Source organism: Talpa occidentalis, unplaced genomic scaffold (genome assembly GCF_014898055.3).
Source record: "Talpa occidentalis isolate TD23 unplaced genomic scaffold, MPIMG_talOcc4v2.1 talOcc4.8, whole genome shotgun sequence".
In the NCBI taxonomy this organism is placed as follows: domain Eukaryota; kingdom Metazoa; phylum Chordata; class Mammalia; order Eulipotyphla; family Talpidae; genus Talpa; species Talpa occidentalis.
In genome coordinates this window covers 15956333-15974055 of record NW_023605194.1, presented here as the reverse complement: position 1 = coordinate 15974055, position 17723 = coordinate 15956333, and the positions used below count along the sequence as shown (strand labels likewise).

The 17723-nt window shown below is 40.0% G+C and overlaps 1 protein-coding gene across 5 annotated transcripts in view; it reads right to left on the bottom strand.

Moving 5' to 3' along the window:
- SORCS1 (sortilin related VPS10 domain containing receptor 1) overlaps nucleotides 1-17723 on the bottom strand; it is a 464079-nt gene that overhangs the window by 72386 nt on the left and 373970 nt on the right. For all 5 annotated transcript variants that reach the window (XM_054689905.1, XM_054689903.1, XM_054689902.1 and 2 more), the window contains 7 exons: nucleotides 12891-12993; nucleotides 12550-12626; nucleotides 10254-10345; nucleotides 8843-8950; nucleotides 7323-7440; nucleotides 5691-5821; nucleotides 2516-2629 (listed from right to left, as the gene is read on the bottom strand). In XM_054689905.1, coding sequence (XP_054545880.1) covers nucleotides 2516-2629; nucleotides 5691-5821; nucleotides 7323-7440; nucleotides 8843-8950; nucleotides 10254-10345; nucleotides 12550-12626; nucleotides 12891-12993 — 743 coding nt within the window. The remainder of the gene's footprint in view (nucleotides 1-2515; nucleotides 2630-5690; nucleotides 5822-7322; nucleotides 7441-8842; nucleotides 8951-10253; nucleotides 10346-12549; nucleotides 12627-12890; nucleotides 12994-17723) is intronic.

Below are 17723 nucleotides of genomic sequence, written 5' to 3'. Positions count from 1 at the left end.
GATTGTGTGTATATACACATATAATGTGTTTTTCTTACATATATATGTATTACATGTATGTATAAATTCTTAAAAACCTAAAAAGTGAGAGGTCATGGTCTTCATTCTGCCTTATTCCATTTTAGTAGAATCTGGAACAACTGAGACCCTTCTGTCCAGCTTCCTCCTCTCATCAATAATGAAGAGAGAATCATACAACTTCCTTTAGTTAGTGAAAAAAAAAATCAATCCTGAAATCAGCTTTGGGGTTTCAAATGCCCTTTACAGTGTCCAAACATGCTGGTTCATGCAAGTAATAAAACTGCTTTCTTCGGCAATCCTTCACCATTAAGTCTGAGTTAGTTCACTGACTCACAGTACTAGATGCAGAAAACATTACTGACCCCTTCAATCAGAAATGTTATTTGTATTTTCCTCAGTTTCACGGTAGGAGTCAAATAAATCACAGCTTATTCCTTCATTTAAAGGTTCTAGGAATTGCTAACATCAGAGAAGAATATTTGAGGTCCATGGCCAGGTTTTCTTCCCTCCTTTACAGGAATAGTAGATATTATTTTGGCTTTTTTTTAATTCAAAAGCTTTAAAAATTTCAAGTCCAGAACTGCATGAATGGTAATGTGGAAGCCCTCATCTCTGTGTGCTGGGCTGAGAACTGAGAGGAGGAACTGACAAGTGGATTGGCCTGTAGGGGAGGCTCTGCTCCCCTTCTTCTCTCTTACTCCCCATCTTTTTTTTTTAATTTTAATATCAAAATTTTCAACGTGCTCTGAGATAAAATAGTATAATAGATCCCCAGCCCTCTCTTAACTCATCTTCAAAATTATCCACACTTACCCTTTAAAAGAACATTTTAAAACAAATCTCACACATCAAGTATATCATAAAGATAATATTTTTAGAGACTACATTTTTAAGCCTAACCAAAGTAACATTATCACACCTAAATAAACAGCTTTAATATATTTAGTTAATATTATCTGATAAATATAAATAGACTTAGGTTTAGATATGACCTAACATGCCTGTGATCATTAATTTAATGTTAAAGTGCACTGAGCCATGGAGTATTTCCAGGTAATTGGTCAAATATTGTTGTGGGTGTGTTTGTGCGGGTGTTTCTGGATAAAATTCTCGCCCTCATGTCTCTTTATATAAAAAATATAATTATAAACATTTAGAAGTAAACATAAAGTATTTATACATGTATATATGTTCATAATTATGTGTGAAATTCCTCATACAGCACTAAATCAACAGTCCATATTTGATTTCCCAAATGGTTCACAAATATCTTTTAAAGATTATTTGAATTAGAATTCAAATAAGCTCCATATAGTTTTTTTTTTTTAAGTCTGTGAACATTAGTTATACTTGTAGAAAAGTCATGGGATGTTTTCATTTTTTTTTTTTTAATAATGTATTTATTTATTTATACAAGCACTGGATACAGTCGGAAGCCTGGGAGGGTGAGAGAATTCACCAGAGCCAGAGCGGGGAGCAGAGCAGGCAGAAGGACCGAAGTACACTGCTGAGGGGAGCAGCGGGCAGCAGGAGAGGTCTACGCGCCATGTGGGACCCTCCTCCAGTGGCCGGGGAGCAGCAGGGGATCGAACCGGCACTGCAGCAGCTTCACAACCCAGTGCTCAACCGCTGCACCACCAGGGAGGCCCCATTTTTTGTTTTTTCCTAGATAAAACTGGATAAGCCCCCCAACCCAAAACACTAAACACAAAATTTTATAATATGATTCTAGGTTTATAAAGATCAGAGTGTATGCCTTGCATGTGTCAAGACTGGATGAAACCATTCCTACTGACAATAATATACCGTTGAAATGTCAATGACCTTCTTTCATTTATACATTTCCATGTGTAAACTAGAAAATGTACAAATAGGCCTTCCCCACTGAAATGTAGTGTGGATAAAATGTAGTCTCACATGATTAAACAGTTCTGAAATTGGGTGCTCCCTGGTGGCACAAGGGGTTAAGCATCAGCACTATGAAGCTATTCACAACTACTGCAGCATGAGTTCGATCCCCAGCCAGGGAGGTGCCCACATGGCACGGCAGACTTCTCCTATCTCACCCACTGCTCCCCTCAGCAGTGTATTACAGTCAATCCCCCTATTCTTCTCCCCACTCTGCCTCTGGTGAATGCTCTCACCCCCCGCACTTCTGACCTACACTCCAGCTCTTGTATGCATAAATAAATCTTTACAAATAAAAATAAACAGTTCTGAAATAAAGAACAAAAAATGATGACATTTATATCATCATCATCAACATCATCATCATCATCCAAGGAACTGGTTTCATCTCTTGATTTGCAGCTGGGATCCTCTCAAAAACCTGCACAATTAATGCGAATCTATGCTACATAATTTAAATGAACAAGAGCAAACAAAGTGCTCTGATGAAATAGCCTGATCTTTGAGCAGAAGGAATCCTGTAAGTTTAACATATGCTGAAAAGGAGCCAATATTGACCTCTCAAGGTCATTGTTTTGACACTTACCCTGTACTGTTGAGGTAACTCTGTCCCACGCTGCAGTCCTTTGACAAAGAGGATGGATTGAACCAAAATGCTGGCAGGCACTGACCATTGCTGTGTCGCTCATAGCCATAGTCACTGTTGGGGAAAGAGCCAAGAGAAACCTTTCAGGAGGTGGAAAAATTATGAAGAATAATGCCATGTTAGGCCACAGCCAATTTCTATTCTAGTCAATGAGTCAAAAAACAGGCATTCACTAAATCAAGGCCTTTCTAAAAAGGGATTGTTTTGCCAGAATATCTATCAATTACCATTGAAATATCCTGGAGAAGCCAGACTGAGAAATGCTAACTTGGAGGCAATAGATGTGCCTTCGTAGAGATGAAGGGTCAGTTCCAAATAATTCTAATAAAATGCCTTTAAGCTGAAAGAGTACGGTCTTCAGAGGATTCACAGTGTTGGGTGTTGTTGGACCCAGACAAACAGGCAGCACTCAGTGTAAAGCTTCTTTGGATTGTTTAATACCACTACTGGTGGCACAGTCCTTGCTACCAGCAATGCCTTTGAGGTGTTCTTCCAAGACATCTGCATCTAACAAGTCGAGCTGAGCCAGGTCTCTCTGTACAAGAGCCATATGCTTCAAAGTCACAGTAGAAAAGACAATGTCCTTCAGGGGCATCGTGAGCATTCCCAAATGAAAAGGTGTGAACTAGTCAGTTACCAGTGCTAGCTGCGACTAGCTGTTGTAAATAATCTCTCTGGTTTGTTAATAGTCTAAGACTTTTCTCTTCCCTCCAAGGGCATCAAAGTGGCCATTATTCTTGGCTTTTGGAAGAAGCACCCAGGCACAGAGGATGACAACAAATCACCCCACCACATGCACAAACAACAGGAAGTGTGAGTATGAACTGCCCCATCTCTATAATGGAGGTGAGATGCTGGCACAAAGAAGAATCAGGAAGGGAGAAGTAGACTCAGCTTAGGGGCCTGTCACCACGCAGCTGGCACTCAGGATTCTGTGCCTATCAGCTGGTTTTGGTGCTGGTTCAAGACAGCATGTGCAGGAAGACTTTAGAGTATTTCTGCCTATAGGACACCCAGTGCTCACTGCAGGGAATTACTTTACAGATGTTGGAGAATGATAGGCAAGGGTATCTAGGAATGCACACCACCCAGAGAAAGCCAAGGAACATTCAGTGACAATCACCTTTCACTATGCATCACTTAAGTGGAATCAATGAAGCTTCAGCTACTGGTAGAAATTCAACAAGGTCATGGTGAGACCGCCGACGTATTTTCAGAGATCATGTAATTACAAAAATCCCATTTGATCAGAAAAGCTCACAGTGGCCTTATTCAGGATTCATTTCCCATTTCTCAGAATACATTTTAGTTAGTGGGATGAGCAGCAGATTCTAATCACAAATGAATGCAAGATATGGGCCAAGAATGAAGGGCCTGAGAATGGGGAGGAAGAGGCTTGGTTGCTTTCCTTTCCCTGTGTGCCCTTCATTCTACATAGCACAGCATTAAAAAAAAAAAAAAGGACAAGGACACTGACAACAAAAGGCTGCCTTATTTTGGAACCTGGTAGAAAAGATTCCAAGGGTTCAGCTGTTTCCAGGAGAAATCAACAAATTGGGGCATCTCACCTCTTTTTTATCTTTCATTTTCTAAGAATGAATGCATTTGCTCTATGGAAAAGATAATAATTAAAAAAAAGGCTACTTGGTAAAGCCAAAGCTAAACCACTCAGAAAATGTTAACTTCCTTAATAAATCCTTATTGAATAGAGTGGATGGAAGAGAAACCACCAGGCTTTGAAAAAAGAATGGGACGGCTGACTTAAAAATCCCATGGACGTATTCCCTGTAAATGTATTGCAGGGTGTCATAGGTAGACCAGGAATACACTATTTTTGTCATTTTAATAATGTTGACTGATTAAATAAAATCCACAGTTGGAGAGTCTCATGCAGAATCCCTGTGAGCTCCAATGTTCCTTAAGATCTGTTGCCCTAGGGCTGACCCCAGAGAGCTAGGGCACTGGATCTTGGCTTACCCAGTCTACCAGTGAGAGGGGGACAGCCTTAAGCTATCAGTCAAATTGTTGGTGGAAGTTTTGCCAGGCCTGCCTAGTACTATTGATTCAGAGAATGTCTCCAGAGGTCTATCATCAGATAAAATTTACTGTTTCTTAGATTTGTGTTGTGAATATACACATACCCCAGTCCAATCACTGCTATTCTGATGATCAGATATGCAACCTATGACTACAACAACACAGCTAACATTGTTCAAGGAATGACTTTGGTTCTTACGTAGGTCAAATTTCAATCATCGACCATATTTACCAAATGTGTTTTCTCTAAACTAAAAACATAACAAGAAGAAAAAGAAAGAAAGAAAGAAAAAGGGCAAGAGAGCATAGAAAGTGAGATGGATGTGGCCAAGGGTACTCATCCTGAATAATTTAAACTCTTACCAGAATGCTCTACACTGACCTAGAACAATGCCAGGACACCATTGACCTCCAAAGCTAGCTTCCTGCTTAGCAGACCTCCAGAGAAAAGGCTAAACAACCAAATCTGGCTTAACAACCAAATATCTCAGTCAGTTCTTTACTAGTTTGCGTGAGCTTAATTCAGGTAAAGAGAGAAATCTGCTTTACTGGCAGGTTCGGAGACCCATGAATTGGTATGTCATTGAGTTCACCCTTGCATTAAGTTCAGAAATGTCTTCCACAGTTGTCATGAGCAGTAGGCAGCCAATGACTGACTGAAACTTCCAGCAACAGAAAACGTGATGCCTTATAAGACCACAACTGGTAACCCTAGATTCTAGAGAGTGTTTATCTTCAGCACAATACACTTACTCCCTGAAAAGTCTACATACCATTTTCGGTGCTTCTGTCTTAAGTAATATAGGATGGACATGATCTCTCTTTTTGTCCTGAGATGCATCAAACTTATGAAGATAAGTACCAGTCACCTCTGGAATCCTCTTTAAGTCTAAAGGAACTCCTGGTATTCCATGCATACAGCTATGGATCCATGCTATCCCAAGAGGTAAATTCACAGAATATGAGTATTATTACCTGATTCTATATATGTCACTAATATTTAAAGCATAAGCTTTTATTCAGTCCTACATGGAATTGACTTGCTTAACAACTTCATGGGACGACAGCACAAGCTCACCAGTCAAAATCAGCCTCCGTGCAGACGCAGGGCTCAGATTCCATAGCTCCTGCATATTTTCCTTGCATGCATTTTCGCTCTGATTTTCGTTTCTTATATATCCTTTTTGCTCCCATGATGCAGGCTTCCCCCTGTAAGGAGACAAGATCTCATGTATGGTGGTACAAGGCTGGGATCTGACAAGCTCCACATTAGGATGGTTCAGGGAGATGTCCTCAAACTTCAGCATCATCTGGAGCTGGGTATCCTACTCTGCTAACAGCATTTACTTTCCAAGATCTAGAGCCCTATTATAGAATGACTTTACAGGTAACCCTAAGAAGCACTGAAGACATGCCAAAAATGTCCTGGATTTCTTCTGTGTTCATTAAGCCTTTACTTGGCAAGGTGTCAGGTGCAGTGCTACAGGGATACCCAGATAACTAAGACTCAGCCAAAAACAAGTGTACTGCCAACAAATATGTAGTAATTAAGTTCAATTCTGTCATAAAAGTTTTATACATTCATCATTTATGAGTATATGAAAGAAGAGCATTGCTAAGAAATATAAAGATCTAATTTGCATGAGTTTATTTTACCATTGCCCACACAACTTTTATAGCACTGATTTTATGTTGGTCTGCCAGATAAGCAAGGGACTCAATTCAGTGTTTCTCAGCACAATAAATAAAAGCTTTGAATACTGCCACGCACATGCATACCAAAGGGGGAAATATCAGCAATGTAAATGAGAGATAATTTTATTGTTGAGTCTCTGAATAAGGTGGATATTTCTAGCTGATGCTCCCCACTGCCCCATCCAACAAATTATCTCTGTGCCTGAAGGACCAAAGCAGAGTTTTGTCTGAGCTAAATTCATCCTTTCTTGCGCAAACTCATTTTAACTGGAACCATTACACCTCTACGTGCAAATATATTACTTAGTTTAGGTTTGGGGTATATAATATATCCCTGCCTAAATGTGGGGGTAACTTTACAGAAAGAACCTCAACTATGTCCTTTAAGGGAGCCAGAGGAAGCCTTCTGCCTTGGGAAATCAAAGAAGAGATGCTTTCAGCCAGTATTTTGATCTGAGCTGAACAGCAAAGGGGCCACGATGAAGGGGCTTTTCCTAGTAATAATTCTGCATTCTTGTACCATGAGTTCCTTAGAAAGAGTCAAGAAAGACCACCTAATTGCAGGAATCACAGTGGGTGGTGGAAAGGTTTCTCAGGCACTGCTCATCCAGCATAATTCAGTTATTTTCTGCCTCTGTTTGCATTGCTAGATAAAATTGAAGATGTTGTCCTCCCCTCACCATAGCTTGTGCCCCCACCCTGCAACCATATGACAAGCTCAGATAAATTATGTTTGGATCTCTGTGCTGAGTTGGTATTTCATTTTGAGTTGTAAGTCTAAGCCAAGCACATTTGAATTTTATCTCATTATATCCTGCTACAATAAAAACAGGAATGACTTCACAACAAATCATAAATGTTGAGTTTGTTCACTGCTGTAGGACAAAAAACATGTAAGAAAGCAGGAGATGGGCATTTTAGCTTAGGAACCCCAGTTCCCACACTTTAGCAATGAGCTTTCCCCAACACACTCCAGGCCTCCCGCCGGGACTCAGACCAGCCCTTTTGCTCCTACCTGGCTGTGCAGCTGCCAGGGTTTGTAGTCCTCTTCGGCACACCGTCTATCGAATATGGACTTGTAGTCCACTTTAACCAGCTGCCATTCAGAGCGGTGGCTGAAGTGCCCGAACACTCTACAGAGGTCATCATGATAAAAAGGAACACAATGATAACCACACCACCATTTATAACGACAGCTAGCATTCGCTAAGTGTTTAATGATCAGTTTTTGCATAAAGCTAATCATAATATGTTAAACATATCACTTGATCCTTAAAGAACATTTATGAGGAGGCTACTATTAAATATACATTTTCATACGGGTAACTTGAGGGTCCAGGAGTTAACAAGCAAAAATCAAAGTTGTGTCAAATTTGAAATGTTTCACTTAGACATTCACTTCTATATACCACATAAATGGCTGCCCCCAAAATGATTGCATAAAAAATCACAAATGGTGCATCCTACATGGCCCAATATTATATTGCTAGGCTGTCTAGTTAATGCACATAGTGCCCAGGGTTTATACTATTTTTACCTTCCCACCAGTCCCTAGGAAAAGTGGGTGGCATTGCCAAGTAGTATCATTTGGCATTCTACTCTCCTTATACAGAGACTCGAACATTTAATGAGATGTTTCAATCACCAACCCTAGGTGTAGAAAAAAGCCACCAAATGGCCTGTTTGGTTAGTTTTTTTCAGTTGGCATTTTATAAATATAAAATCTGTACAAAGACAAATTATGCGATGCATTGCCAATCTAGCAATATTTACCATGGGCAAAGGTGTAGCTATTAAGCATACTAAATTTTTGTTGATCTTTGCTATCATTAAAAAAGAAGGATGCAAGAAAAAACTTGGAAAATGCATCAAAAAATTCATTCACTTTGATTTTTAAAGTTTCATTGATTACAGGATCAACTGCTTTCGAACCTTCTCTCTGTTTTCTATGTCCAATTTTCCAGAGGAAGGAAAAAAAATCACAGTTTCATATTTCAAATTCAAAGCTCATGTTTTGCAGCCCACAGGCAAGCAAGTCATTAATCAAGTCTTTCACAAATTAATGATCATCACTTTCCAGACAAGAATGAGTGCAAATGCAATTTCCCAAGAACAGATTGTTCTCACGGTTTTCCTAATATGCCTCACAATTGGATTAGGTAAAGGGCCAGGAAAAGTAAAATCCTTTGTGGGATTTTGATCAAGCTCTGTGTTTTGTCTTAAAGTGAAATCATTCTTATATGCCTCTTATTTTCTGCATGTTTTTGTGTATTATTAAAGTTTTAAATGTGTAACTTCATTTTTCTATTGAAATGACCATTTCTAATTTCCTAAGCCAATTCAAAATAGGAAGAAATACATTAGGCCCTTTTTAGCTGCCATCCCTCATAACTAGGGTCCCCTAATAATTAGTAAAAAGCCATGAAATGGCTACCTACATGTGTCCCTACTCTTCAGCCAACGAAGCAGACTTAACTAAAATACATCCTTCAGGATTTATAGTATGATCAGAAAACATCATAGTTTTCTACTTACGTCATGATTAGAGTCTCTTCCCCAGGCTCACCCAGAACCCCATCCACAAAAAGTGGAATAGATGTGAAACTGTATTTGCTCCAAGATCTCCCCTCATCAAAACTCAACCTAATGACAGAAAAAATTAACAGTTACTGGATCTCAAAAGAAAAACAAAGACCCTTTCAAAGAAAAGATGCTATCAACAAGGAGAGAATACATTTCAGAAGTACTTGGGCATTGTCAAAGTGAGCCTTTCATACGAATAAGTGTTCTTAATTACAACAGAAGGTAGGAATATACAGTTAGCCGAGTGATTTGGTACCCAGATGTATTACAACATCAATAAGGGGAGAGATGCATGAAATGGAAATAATAAGTCTTTGATAGAATTTTTTTTCAATTTGGATATTTCATTAGATCTGACTATTTAAATTTGGATATTTCATTAGATATTTCCATAGATCTCAATGTAACCCTCTCCAAAACTCACTGTAAAAGGGCAGCAAGACTTGCAGGCGATTCTGAAGAGCAGGGTCTTATGAAATTTACTTCAATGGAATTGAACCAGTTACCTCTAAGTGACCAAGGCCTGAGCAGCCACCCACTCACACTTCCTAAGTCTCAATTGAAACTCTAAATGAATGGGTACAGGTCAAGCTCCTGAGGGTAAGAGGAGAGGAGTCTGAGACTCTGAAGGCCATGCAGGATGTCTTCTGCCCTCACATCCTCTATGGATGCCTCCCCCCAAGCTATGCCCATTTCTCTTTTTTTATGCAGCTTTTCCTCCAGTACCCAATGAAAATAACTCTGGAGGGGAAACCAGGTTTTTTTTATTTTGAGCAAGCTCACACGTGGAGAGTCACTTTCAAAATCACAGATGAGGCAATCTATTGGAAACCCCTCTCGGAGTCAGGCTTGGCACACCCACCTGTGGAAGACCTACAGGTGGAGTTGTGAATGTCATCCCCCAACAGGAAGAAAAGGAAGTAGGATCAGGAGAAATGGGACAACAGCAGAAGTGTCAGGAACTGCTAATCTCACCACAAAATGCATACAATAAATGCAAATTTTAAATTTCAGGAGAGGTTACTGGGGAAAGGTGACTGCAAGATGTTAAGCTACTCAGAAATTATGCATGACACACCATTCTACCCCTCCCATGGTTCTGCTGAGAGAATAAGGTGCAGAGGAGGGGGCTGTCATATTTGCAAACCATAAACAATTCTCTCAGGGGCAAAAACAATCTCCCTCCCTCTTCCTTGCCTCTCCCTTACTTCTGTCTCCCCTCCCTCTCTCACTCCAGCTCTTTTTTCTCTTTCTTTTGTGAAACTGCAGGCAACAATATTATTTTAATATTATTTTAATAATATTTTAATAGTCTGGTCTCAGTGAGGAGCCATGAGGCCTCAGGGGCAATAGGTATCTTTACCAGAGGTGTCGAATCGGGAGAGAGGTGTGCTTCATAGCAACCAGCACGCCACCTTGATCCAGATACAGAACACTGTGCTCTTCTTCAAAGATCTGAAAGAGGAGAACACATATGGCCTGGACACCTCTCCACAACCAGTCACCCAGAGTGCAGAGAATCCATCTTCACATGGCAAGGAAAATCCCTCCCTTGATAAAACTAGGATTCCCCAAATCTTTGGGAATATCGAGTTACAGATAATGCTTCACAAGGAAGGTTAGAAGCACTGTTGATGTTGCATGAAATGATTCTAGGTGAACTACCAAAGAAATGTAAAGAACTAATATCTATGTAGTCATGTTGATATTCCCTCCTTAGGACATGTTCTAATGATCCCCATTTACAATAATGGGAGAATATTGGTAACTGTCATATTGGGGAACATTTTTATTTATTTATTTTATTAAGGCAACTCAGATTTATAACACTGCATATGATTCAGAGGTCTAGGATTTTTATATGGAAAAAATCTTAGAGACATTTTACTCTAATGTTTGAATTTTTACAGATGAGCAAAGTTAGTTTTAGAAAGTAACTTGCTTAGGACCACATATTGTAATTGATGGAGCTCAGACTTACAGTATTATAATGTCCTTTCAGATTAGTGGTTTCAAAGTTTCTAAGTATTATATAGCAAAGATGTTCTTATTCAAAACATAGATTATTTACCAAGTCATTAAGTAGTTCTGATCAAAATGTAATCATCATCTCTGGATACGTGTGTCATTGGATCGTTCTCCAAATGTGGAGAAACCAGTCTGGAGTCAAATGGAGATAGCCTAGAAACAACTTTTAGATGCTCTAAGATGAACAGCACTTTCTCACAGTCACTGTTAGTATACCCTTTTTGGGAGACATAATCTTTCTACCCATTCGTTTACTTCTTGTAGCCAAGGTGTACCCCAAGCTTATAGAAATAGAGAATTTGTTTTGCTTGGGGTGTTAAAAGAAAAATAAAAATTGGGGTCTTGACTCTTTATTCTCCAGAGGAAGCTTAGTAGTCCATGTTCCTACATGCCTATAATATCAACTGCCTTGGGTTCTTAAGGAAATTTCTTTCCTGGCCATGTCTCAAAATATATAACTTACACTGAGGATCTCTGAAGATCTGAACCCAGTCAACAGCCAGTGGATTATAATATGAATGCCTCTGTTCCTGTTCAAATTTTAAAGCAGAGTTTTCTCATGGTTGTATGATTACCTGTGCATTAGATTTCAGTTTATGGTGCTAGTTATTGTATGATAATTAAATGTCAGTGGGTTATTAAAACATATTTATTGAAGTGTAACAACCATGCATTAGGCACATACCTTGTTATGATTGCTGAACCTCATTAAGTGTTGTTTTATAACCTATGGATATCTAATTTCCACTCAGAAGAAAGACAGAAAGCATTTAAGCTAAACACATTGGTACAAAGTGATTCCATTTCTGTTTTCTCTAACATATGCACCCTGATGGTTATTACTCTGTCTTTTGCACATGAGATTTAAACATCTCAGAACACCACCTGGGTAATGGCTATTTCTGTATCATTGCATTCCTTTCTATTCTGACTATAAGACAAGAGGGATTCATGTGGCAGCTAGGCCTTGGCTGGATAATCTACTCTCCAGGCTCCAGGTTGCCTATAAGATAAACTCTTAGGGATTCTGGTTTTCATTTTTGGGAAAAATTTAGTCAGATGAACTTTGACTTCATTGTCACTTATAAACATTCTTCTAACTTCTGAACAAATGTATTTTTAAATTCTCTACAAGAAAGGCAATTTAGGGCCTCCCCCATGGTGCAGCAGTTGAGTGCTGGGTTATAAAGCTGCCTGCAGCCTCTGCAGCGCCAGTTCGATCCCCGGCAGCTGGGCGAGGGTCCCACATGGCGCACAGACCTCTCCTGCCGCCCGCTGCTCCCCTCAGCAATGTACTTTGTCAGTCTGCCTATTCTGCTCCCTGTTCTGGCTCTGGTGAATTCTCTCACTCTCCCATGCTTCTGACTGTACCCAGTGCTTGTATAAATAAATAAATAAATCTTAAAAAAAAAAAGAAAAAGAAAGGCAAGTTACACAAATATTTGTTAAACTCAAAAACTTGTATATGAATCTCATAACAAAAAGAAAAATAAACATTTTGGCAAACTTTAGGATACATACACACACATGCACATCACACACATAGCTAAGTAAGTTCCCCAAATTGAACTAAGTTGGAAAATTTCCATGCTACTTACACTTCTGTGATTGGACCCAGGTTAATGCCTTACCTGCCTCCAAGTGTTCCCTGCATCTGAAGAGACAAACATGCTGATGTCGCTGTCTGATAATTCAGAGCCAATATTTCCTGGAAAGAGCACATCTCCATTAGGGAAAGGAACTTTCTGCAAAGACTAACAACAGACTTTATTAGCAGTCTGCATTGCTCGAGATAGATCCAGACTGCAAATATTATATCTGCGTAGGGTGTTCAGCATACTTGCTTCAGAGTCAATGGTTTAGGTACTTTCAAAGATATTTTTAACTTGCTCATTAAGCGCCAAGCACGAATATCTAGATTCTTAAAAATAAACATACTTACAACAACAAGCAAACCAGGAACACTTCTTACCTGAAGCCACGATGATGCTGGGAGCTGTGTCTCGGCTGGCAATGATCCCTGAAGTGTAGGGATTCTCAGAAACCTTAAGATGAAGGTGTAGTGAGCAATAGGGCTGGAAGAAGAGAAATGTGTATTATGAATGCACGTAACTTAAATGGTCATTTAATGAAGTCCAGATTCAGAGCACCTATCCATTCACTGCACCACGCCCATCTATCCACCCATCCGTGCATACATCCATCACTGCCTTTCATTTTCCAGATACTGGTGTCCACTAAACACAAGACATCTGCCAAGCTGATAATGGAAAGAGAACACTCTCTAGTCAACTGATTTAATTGCCATGTCATTATTCCACAAATAATTTAGTAGCTTATCACATTGACTAAAATTTGACCTCTGCCAGTACAAAATGTATAATTTAAGATCTTTGTTGATTACCATATGGGAATTAGTACAGACAAAATACCAAATTCTAGAGGGTGATGAGATGATCTCCATTCTGGTTAGGGAAAAGCTTTAAGGAGAAAACGGCACCCGAAGCAAAAATGGGAAGAGATGAAGCGCAGATGAGAAGTCCAGGATTTCAGGCCTGAGTTATATCAGTAACAGAGAAAAGAACATAGAGGAGAGTGGTGAGACAGGATGTGGCCCGGTAAGACTGGGAGAGGAGACAAGGGGTGTGATGAGGAGAAAGGATTGCTCTGTTCAGACTGGAGGGCTTTGAAGAAGTCAGCTGGCATCTTAGTTCCTCCATTGGCGTCCGTGGTCTTGGCTGCACAGGAGGAGTTGATAATATACAAAATGGTCTCAACCATACAACTGACACAGAATCTGTGTCGGGGCACAACCAGAATCAGTATTATTTAATATAAAAATTCATACTTGTTGACAAAATGCACTAGCAATAACAACTTAAATGAAAGTTTAAAGGACTTATTTATCTGTGCCTAACAATCTTGATCAAATTGGATTGAGATAGCAAGTTTTCAAAACCAGGACAGTAAATCTTATATGAATTTCATTTAAAATAATTCATGTGCCAAGTTGTCAAAAACTACAAGTTTGTGTTTGAACTCGATTTCTTTTCATCTCTCAGGAAGATTATTTTCTAATCTTAGCAACTTGAGTGTTTGGAATAACCTATGTATCTCTGTTATTACTTTTATTCTGCACTGTAAGTCTCAGCCAGTAGATATTCAGAGAGCTACAGAGATACAATGATTAAATTTATACAGGATGGAGTAAATGACAAACTAAAAATGAAACTCAGGAATAGAAGCAGTCAAAATACTATGAAGTAAAAAGAGTGGATCACCACTGAGTCTTTTCCCCACTGCCAACACAGAATAAAACACAGAAAAATGACAATAATAAGTTACTAGTTTGATAGGAAAATTTCATAGAAAGCTTTCAAAAAAGGAATTTTTACTTTTTAATGTCCCATAAGCAACAGGAATGAAACCCCTTTAAGAAACCATCTGACCCAAACACTTGGCTTCCCTGTGTCCAAGAAGTCTAGAACAGCTACACTTCTCTGTGGTTAAGGTCCCAGGGCAGAGCCACACAGCACTCACAACACTCAGACAAATGCTAAGACAGGATAGAGCAGAGATGTCAAGCCATTTTTCCATGAAAGCTTTCCTGACAAGCTCAGTCCACCAGAATCTCCCCTTCTCTGATCTATACCAGTTAATTTTCCCTGCATGACCCTGTTTTATCTAACCTAGCTTTGTATAGTTTTATCTCCCAAAGAGATGCACTCTACAAATAGAAACATCAAGGATGTCTTTGCCTCTACCGTGGAACCTAGTATAGAATCCAAGAAGGGAGACAGAAAAAGCTTGAAGTAAATATGAAGCCATGTTTTTGTGTTTGAACATGGAAGATATTACTATTTTGTTCAGAATAAGACTAGAAGTACCTGGTTTATTTACAGGTCACATAATCAGAGCAATGTGAGTATCTCCATGGCATTCCAAGAAGGGCATCACTCCTTGAGCACCTTGCGTAGACATATGACTTTATGGAGGGCTACGGTGCCACCCACAACAACAGGACATCCCTGGCCAAGGGAGCCGCACCTTGTTTTCAATCTTTAGCCAGGCACTAACCAAATTCTGTTCATCATCCAGCAGTCTAGACAATGACAGTGAAGCTCAGTTGCCACCTGGACCCAGACCTATTTGACATGGAATACCTGCCATCACAAAGAAAAGGGGGCACTTAAAATGGGCCATCTCAGCATTGCTCTGTGGCAATGGCTCTCAGAGACCCGAGATAAATTAATTTGAGAAGAAAAGACACCCAGTTCATGCAGTAGCAAGAGCATCAGAAATGATCTTTTTTGGTGCACTTTTTTATCCTCTCTCACATTTGCAGTACTGGATTGCCCCCAGCTGGTACAAGAAGAATATTCCATGGCTTTTTTTTTTTTTTTCTTTCATTATTTCAAGAAAGTTATGTAGTCTACCTCATGTTTGAAGAAAAACAATGCTAAACAATCCATCTTCAATTTTCTAAACAACTACTTTTATACCTGATAAGTTCTGGCCACTTATCAGAATTAAGTCACCAAAATTTATTAGACAGCTGTATTACAATGGCTGTGTGGTCCTTGCCAGCTCCTGAAGGGCACAAGACTTCTAATTCTCAGAGGCACATTTTTCCCTGTAGGGGGCGCTTTGTCCACTTCCCTCCTCTTTCCTGCCTGCCTGGTTTTCTCCCGTTAGCTAACATGTGCTGACTACCCGAGCATCTTTCCAAAGTTACCTCCAATTCAGTAGACACAAAGCACAGCTCGTCTCAAAGACACTCGTCTCTTTCTCTTCCCTTTCTACATAAAGAAAATGCAGACAACTGTGTAATGACACCACCATGCCCAAGCAGCTGACTTACAGAGAATGGAAACCAGCAGATGTTTGGAAGCTACCCTTTGTGTGCTAACTCACAAAGAGCCACCAGATATTATCAATTGCTCAATTCTAGAAGCAACAAGATCCTTAGTCTGCAATTTTTTCAGGGTCAGGTATGAAGTTTGAGCATCTGGTGCAAATTAAACACTCTCTTCCAGGAAGAAGGGCACCAAGGCAAGTACGCACAGTTGTGTATATTCAACCTCAGGGAGTTCACATACTCTTGAAGCTTATCATGGGCATCCATGTCCTAATTGCCTAATTGCCACCATGAAACAGATCAATTTATAAAGATGATTTGACGGTCAATCTGCTTCTGATAGTACTTCTTCTGCTCCCTACCCCAAACATGATATTACTAACCCTTCAATCTCAATTTCATGATAGCTTTATCCTTAGGGCTCCAAATCCGAGCTTTGTGTATTGCAAAACCAAATCAGAACTTTCAAAAAATAATTAAGCAGTACACAAATTTCCAAAGAGTGTCCCTTCTCTTTTGCCTCCACTGTTTCTGACCCTGAATTTGTGCTAGAAATTCTTCAGCAAAGATTCAGTGACAGAGAACAGATTGATCCCTGGGCCAGTTGGCTGAGTAGGGGTATTCAGCTCTACTCCACCAGCACAAGTGAATCACAGCCGGAGCAAAGGAGGTGGTGAGCAGAGTCGAGAATCTCCTGGGGTAGCTGGTTGCTCAGTTCCAGTAGCAAATTACCAACTGAATCCATAAAGAAATCACTCCTTTCCCCATCAAACACTATGCTTCCCTCGGGGCCGAGGGTTTGTCACTGGCTCGGCTCACATCTCACCTCTTGGGAGCACAATCCTGAGGTTTTGGAGGCAGGTGTACCGTGCCCTGTGAAACCCCATCTAATTGCACAATGCAGCCTTCAGAGGAAAGAAATCCCAGCTGAGCTCTCCAGGCAATCAGTCTAAAAGTCCTAAAAATACAGCTCCAAATTACCCTGGATGTCTTATTTCTATAGAATACATTTTACCAGGAACATTCCATTCGGGGCTGTAATTCTGAACTTGTTCCATATTCGTAACAGCCCTGCTGAAAATCTCTTTTCTAATCACCAGGCTGTGCTTTCAGTGACACTGTCACTTTCCAAGTACTCACAATCTACAATCACTTTTTATCTGCTCTCTGCCACCAGCTCCCGAACCTAAAGTAGATTTTTAATAGTCTGGGTCTAATGGAGCTCAAAGATTTTCTTTCCTACTTTGTGCCTTTGTGATTTTGGTCTCTCCTCCCACTCCCTTTGTCATGTTCCTCTCTTCACCCCACTTCTGTTTTCTAAAGCCTGAATTGAAACTACATTGAACAACAATGTTAATGAGGAAAAGGGGTAAAGAGACTCCTGGGTATCATACATCTCTCTCCCATTAATTCATCTTTCTTCGGTCTTAGTAAGTCTACTGATTTTGTTAACTTTGAGGGTCAACTTAAGCCTGAGAGTTTCTGGGATACTCTGACACATCCTTCCAGATGACTGTCAGTGGCAAGGAAAGTTCCCATTGTGAAATCCGTAAATGAAGCACCCATCGATGAAGCATCTGCTTCAAACAAGCACAGTATCCATAGTGACCGGGGGGGTGTGGAGGACCTACCACGGCAGGTATGGTTCCTGCAGCTGGGTGTTTGGAGTAGCCAAAAAGACAGCCATGGATCCCGTGCTCCCAGAGCCCACACTGTAGTGGAGGAAGATGGACATGGACATCAACAAATTCATGCGGAGATTTCAGATAGTGAGGGATCACGGATAAAGAATTACGACAAATACAACTTTGTGAAATGCTCAAGGGAACTCTCTGAGATTAAGTAATCAACCAAGCAAGGATCTGAATGCCAAGAAAAAGCAGGAGAGAAGAGCATTTTAAGAGAAATAATGGCAAGTACAAAGAGCCTGGATATGGTAGGGAAAGC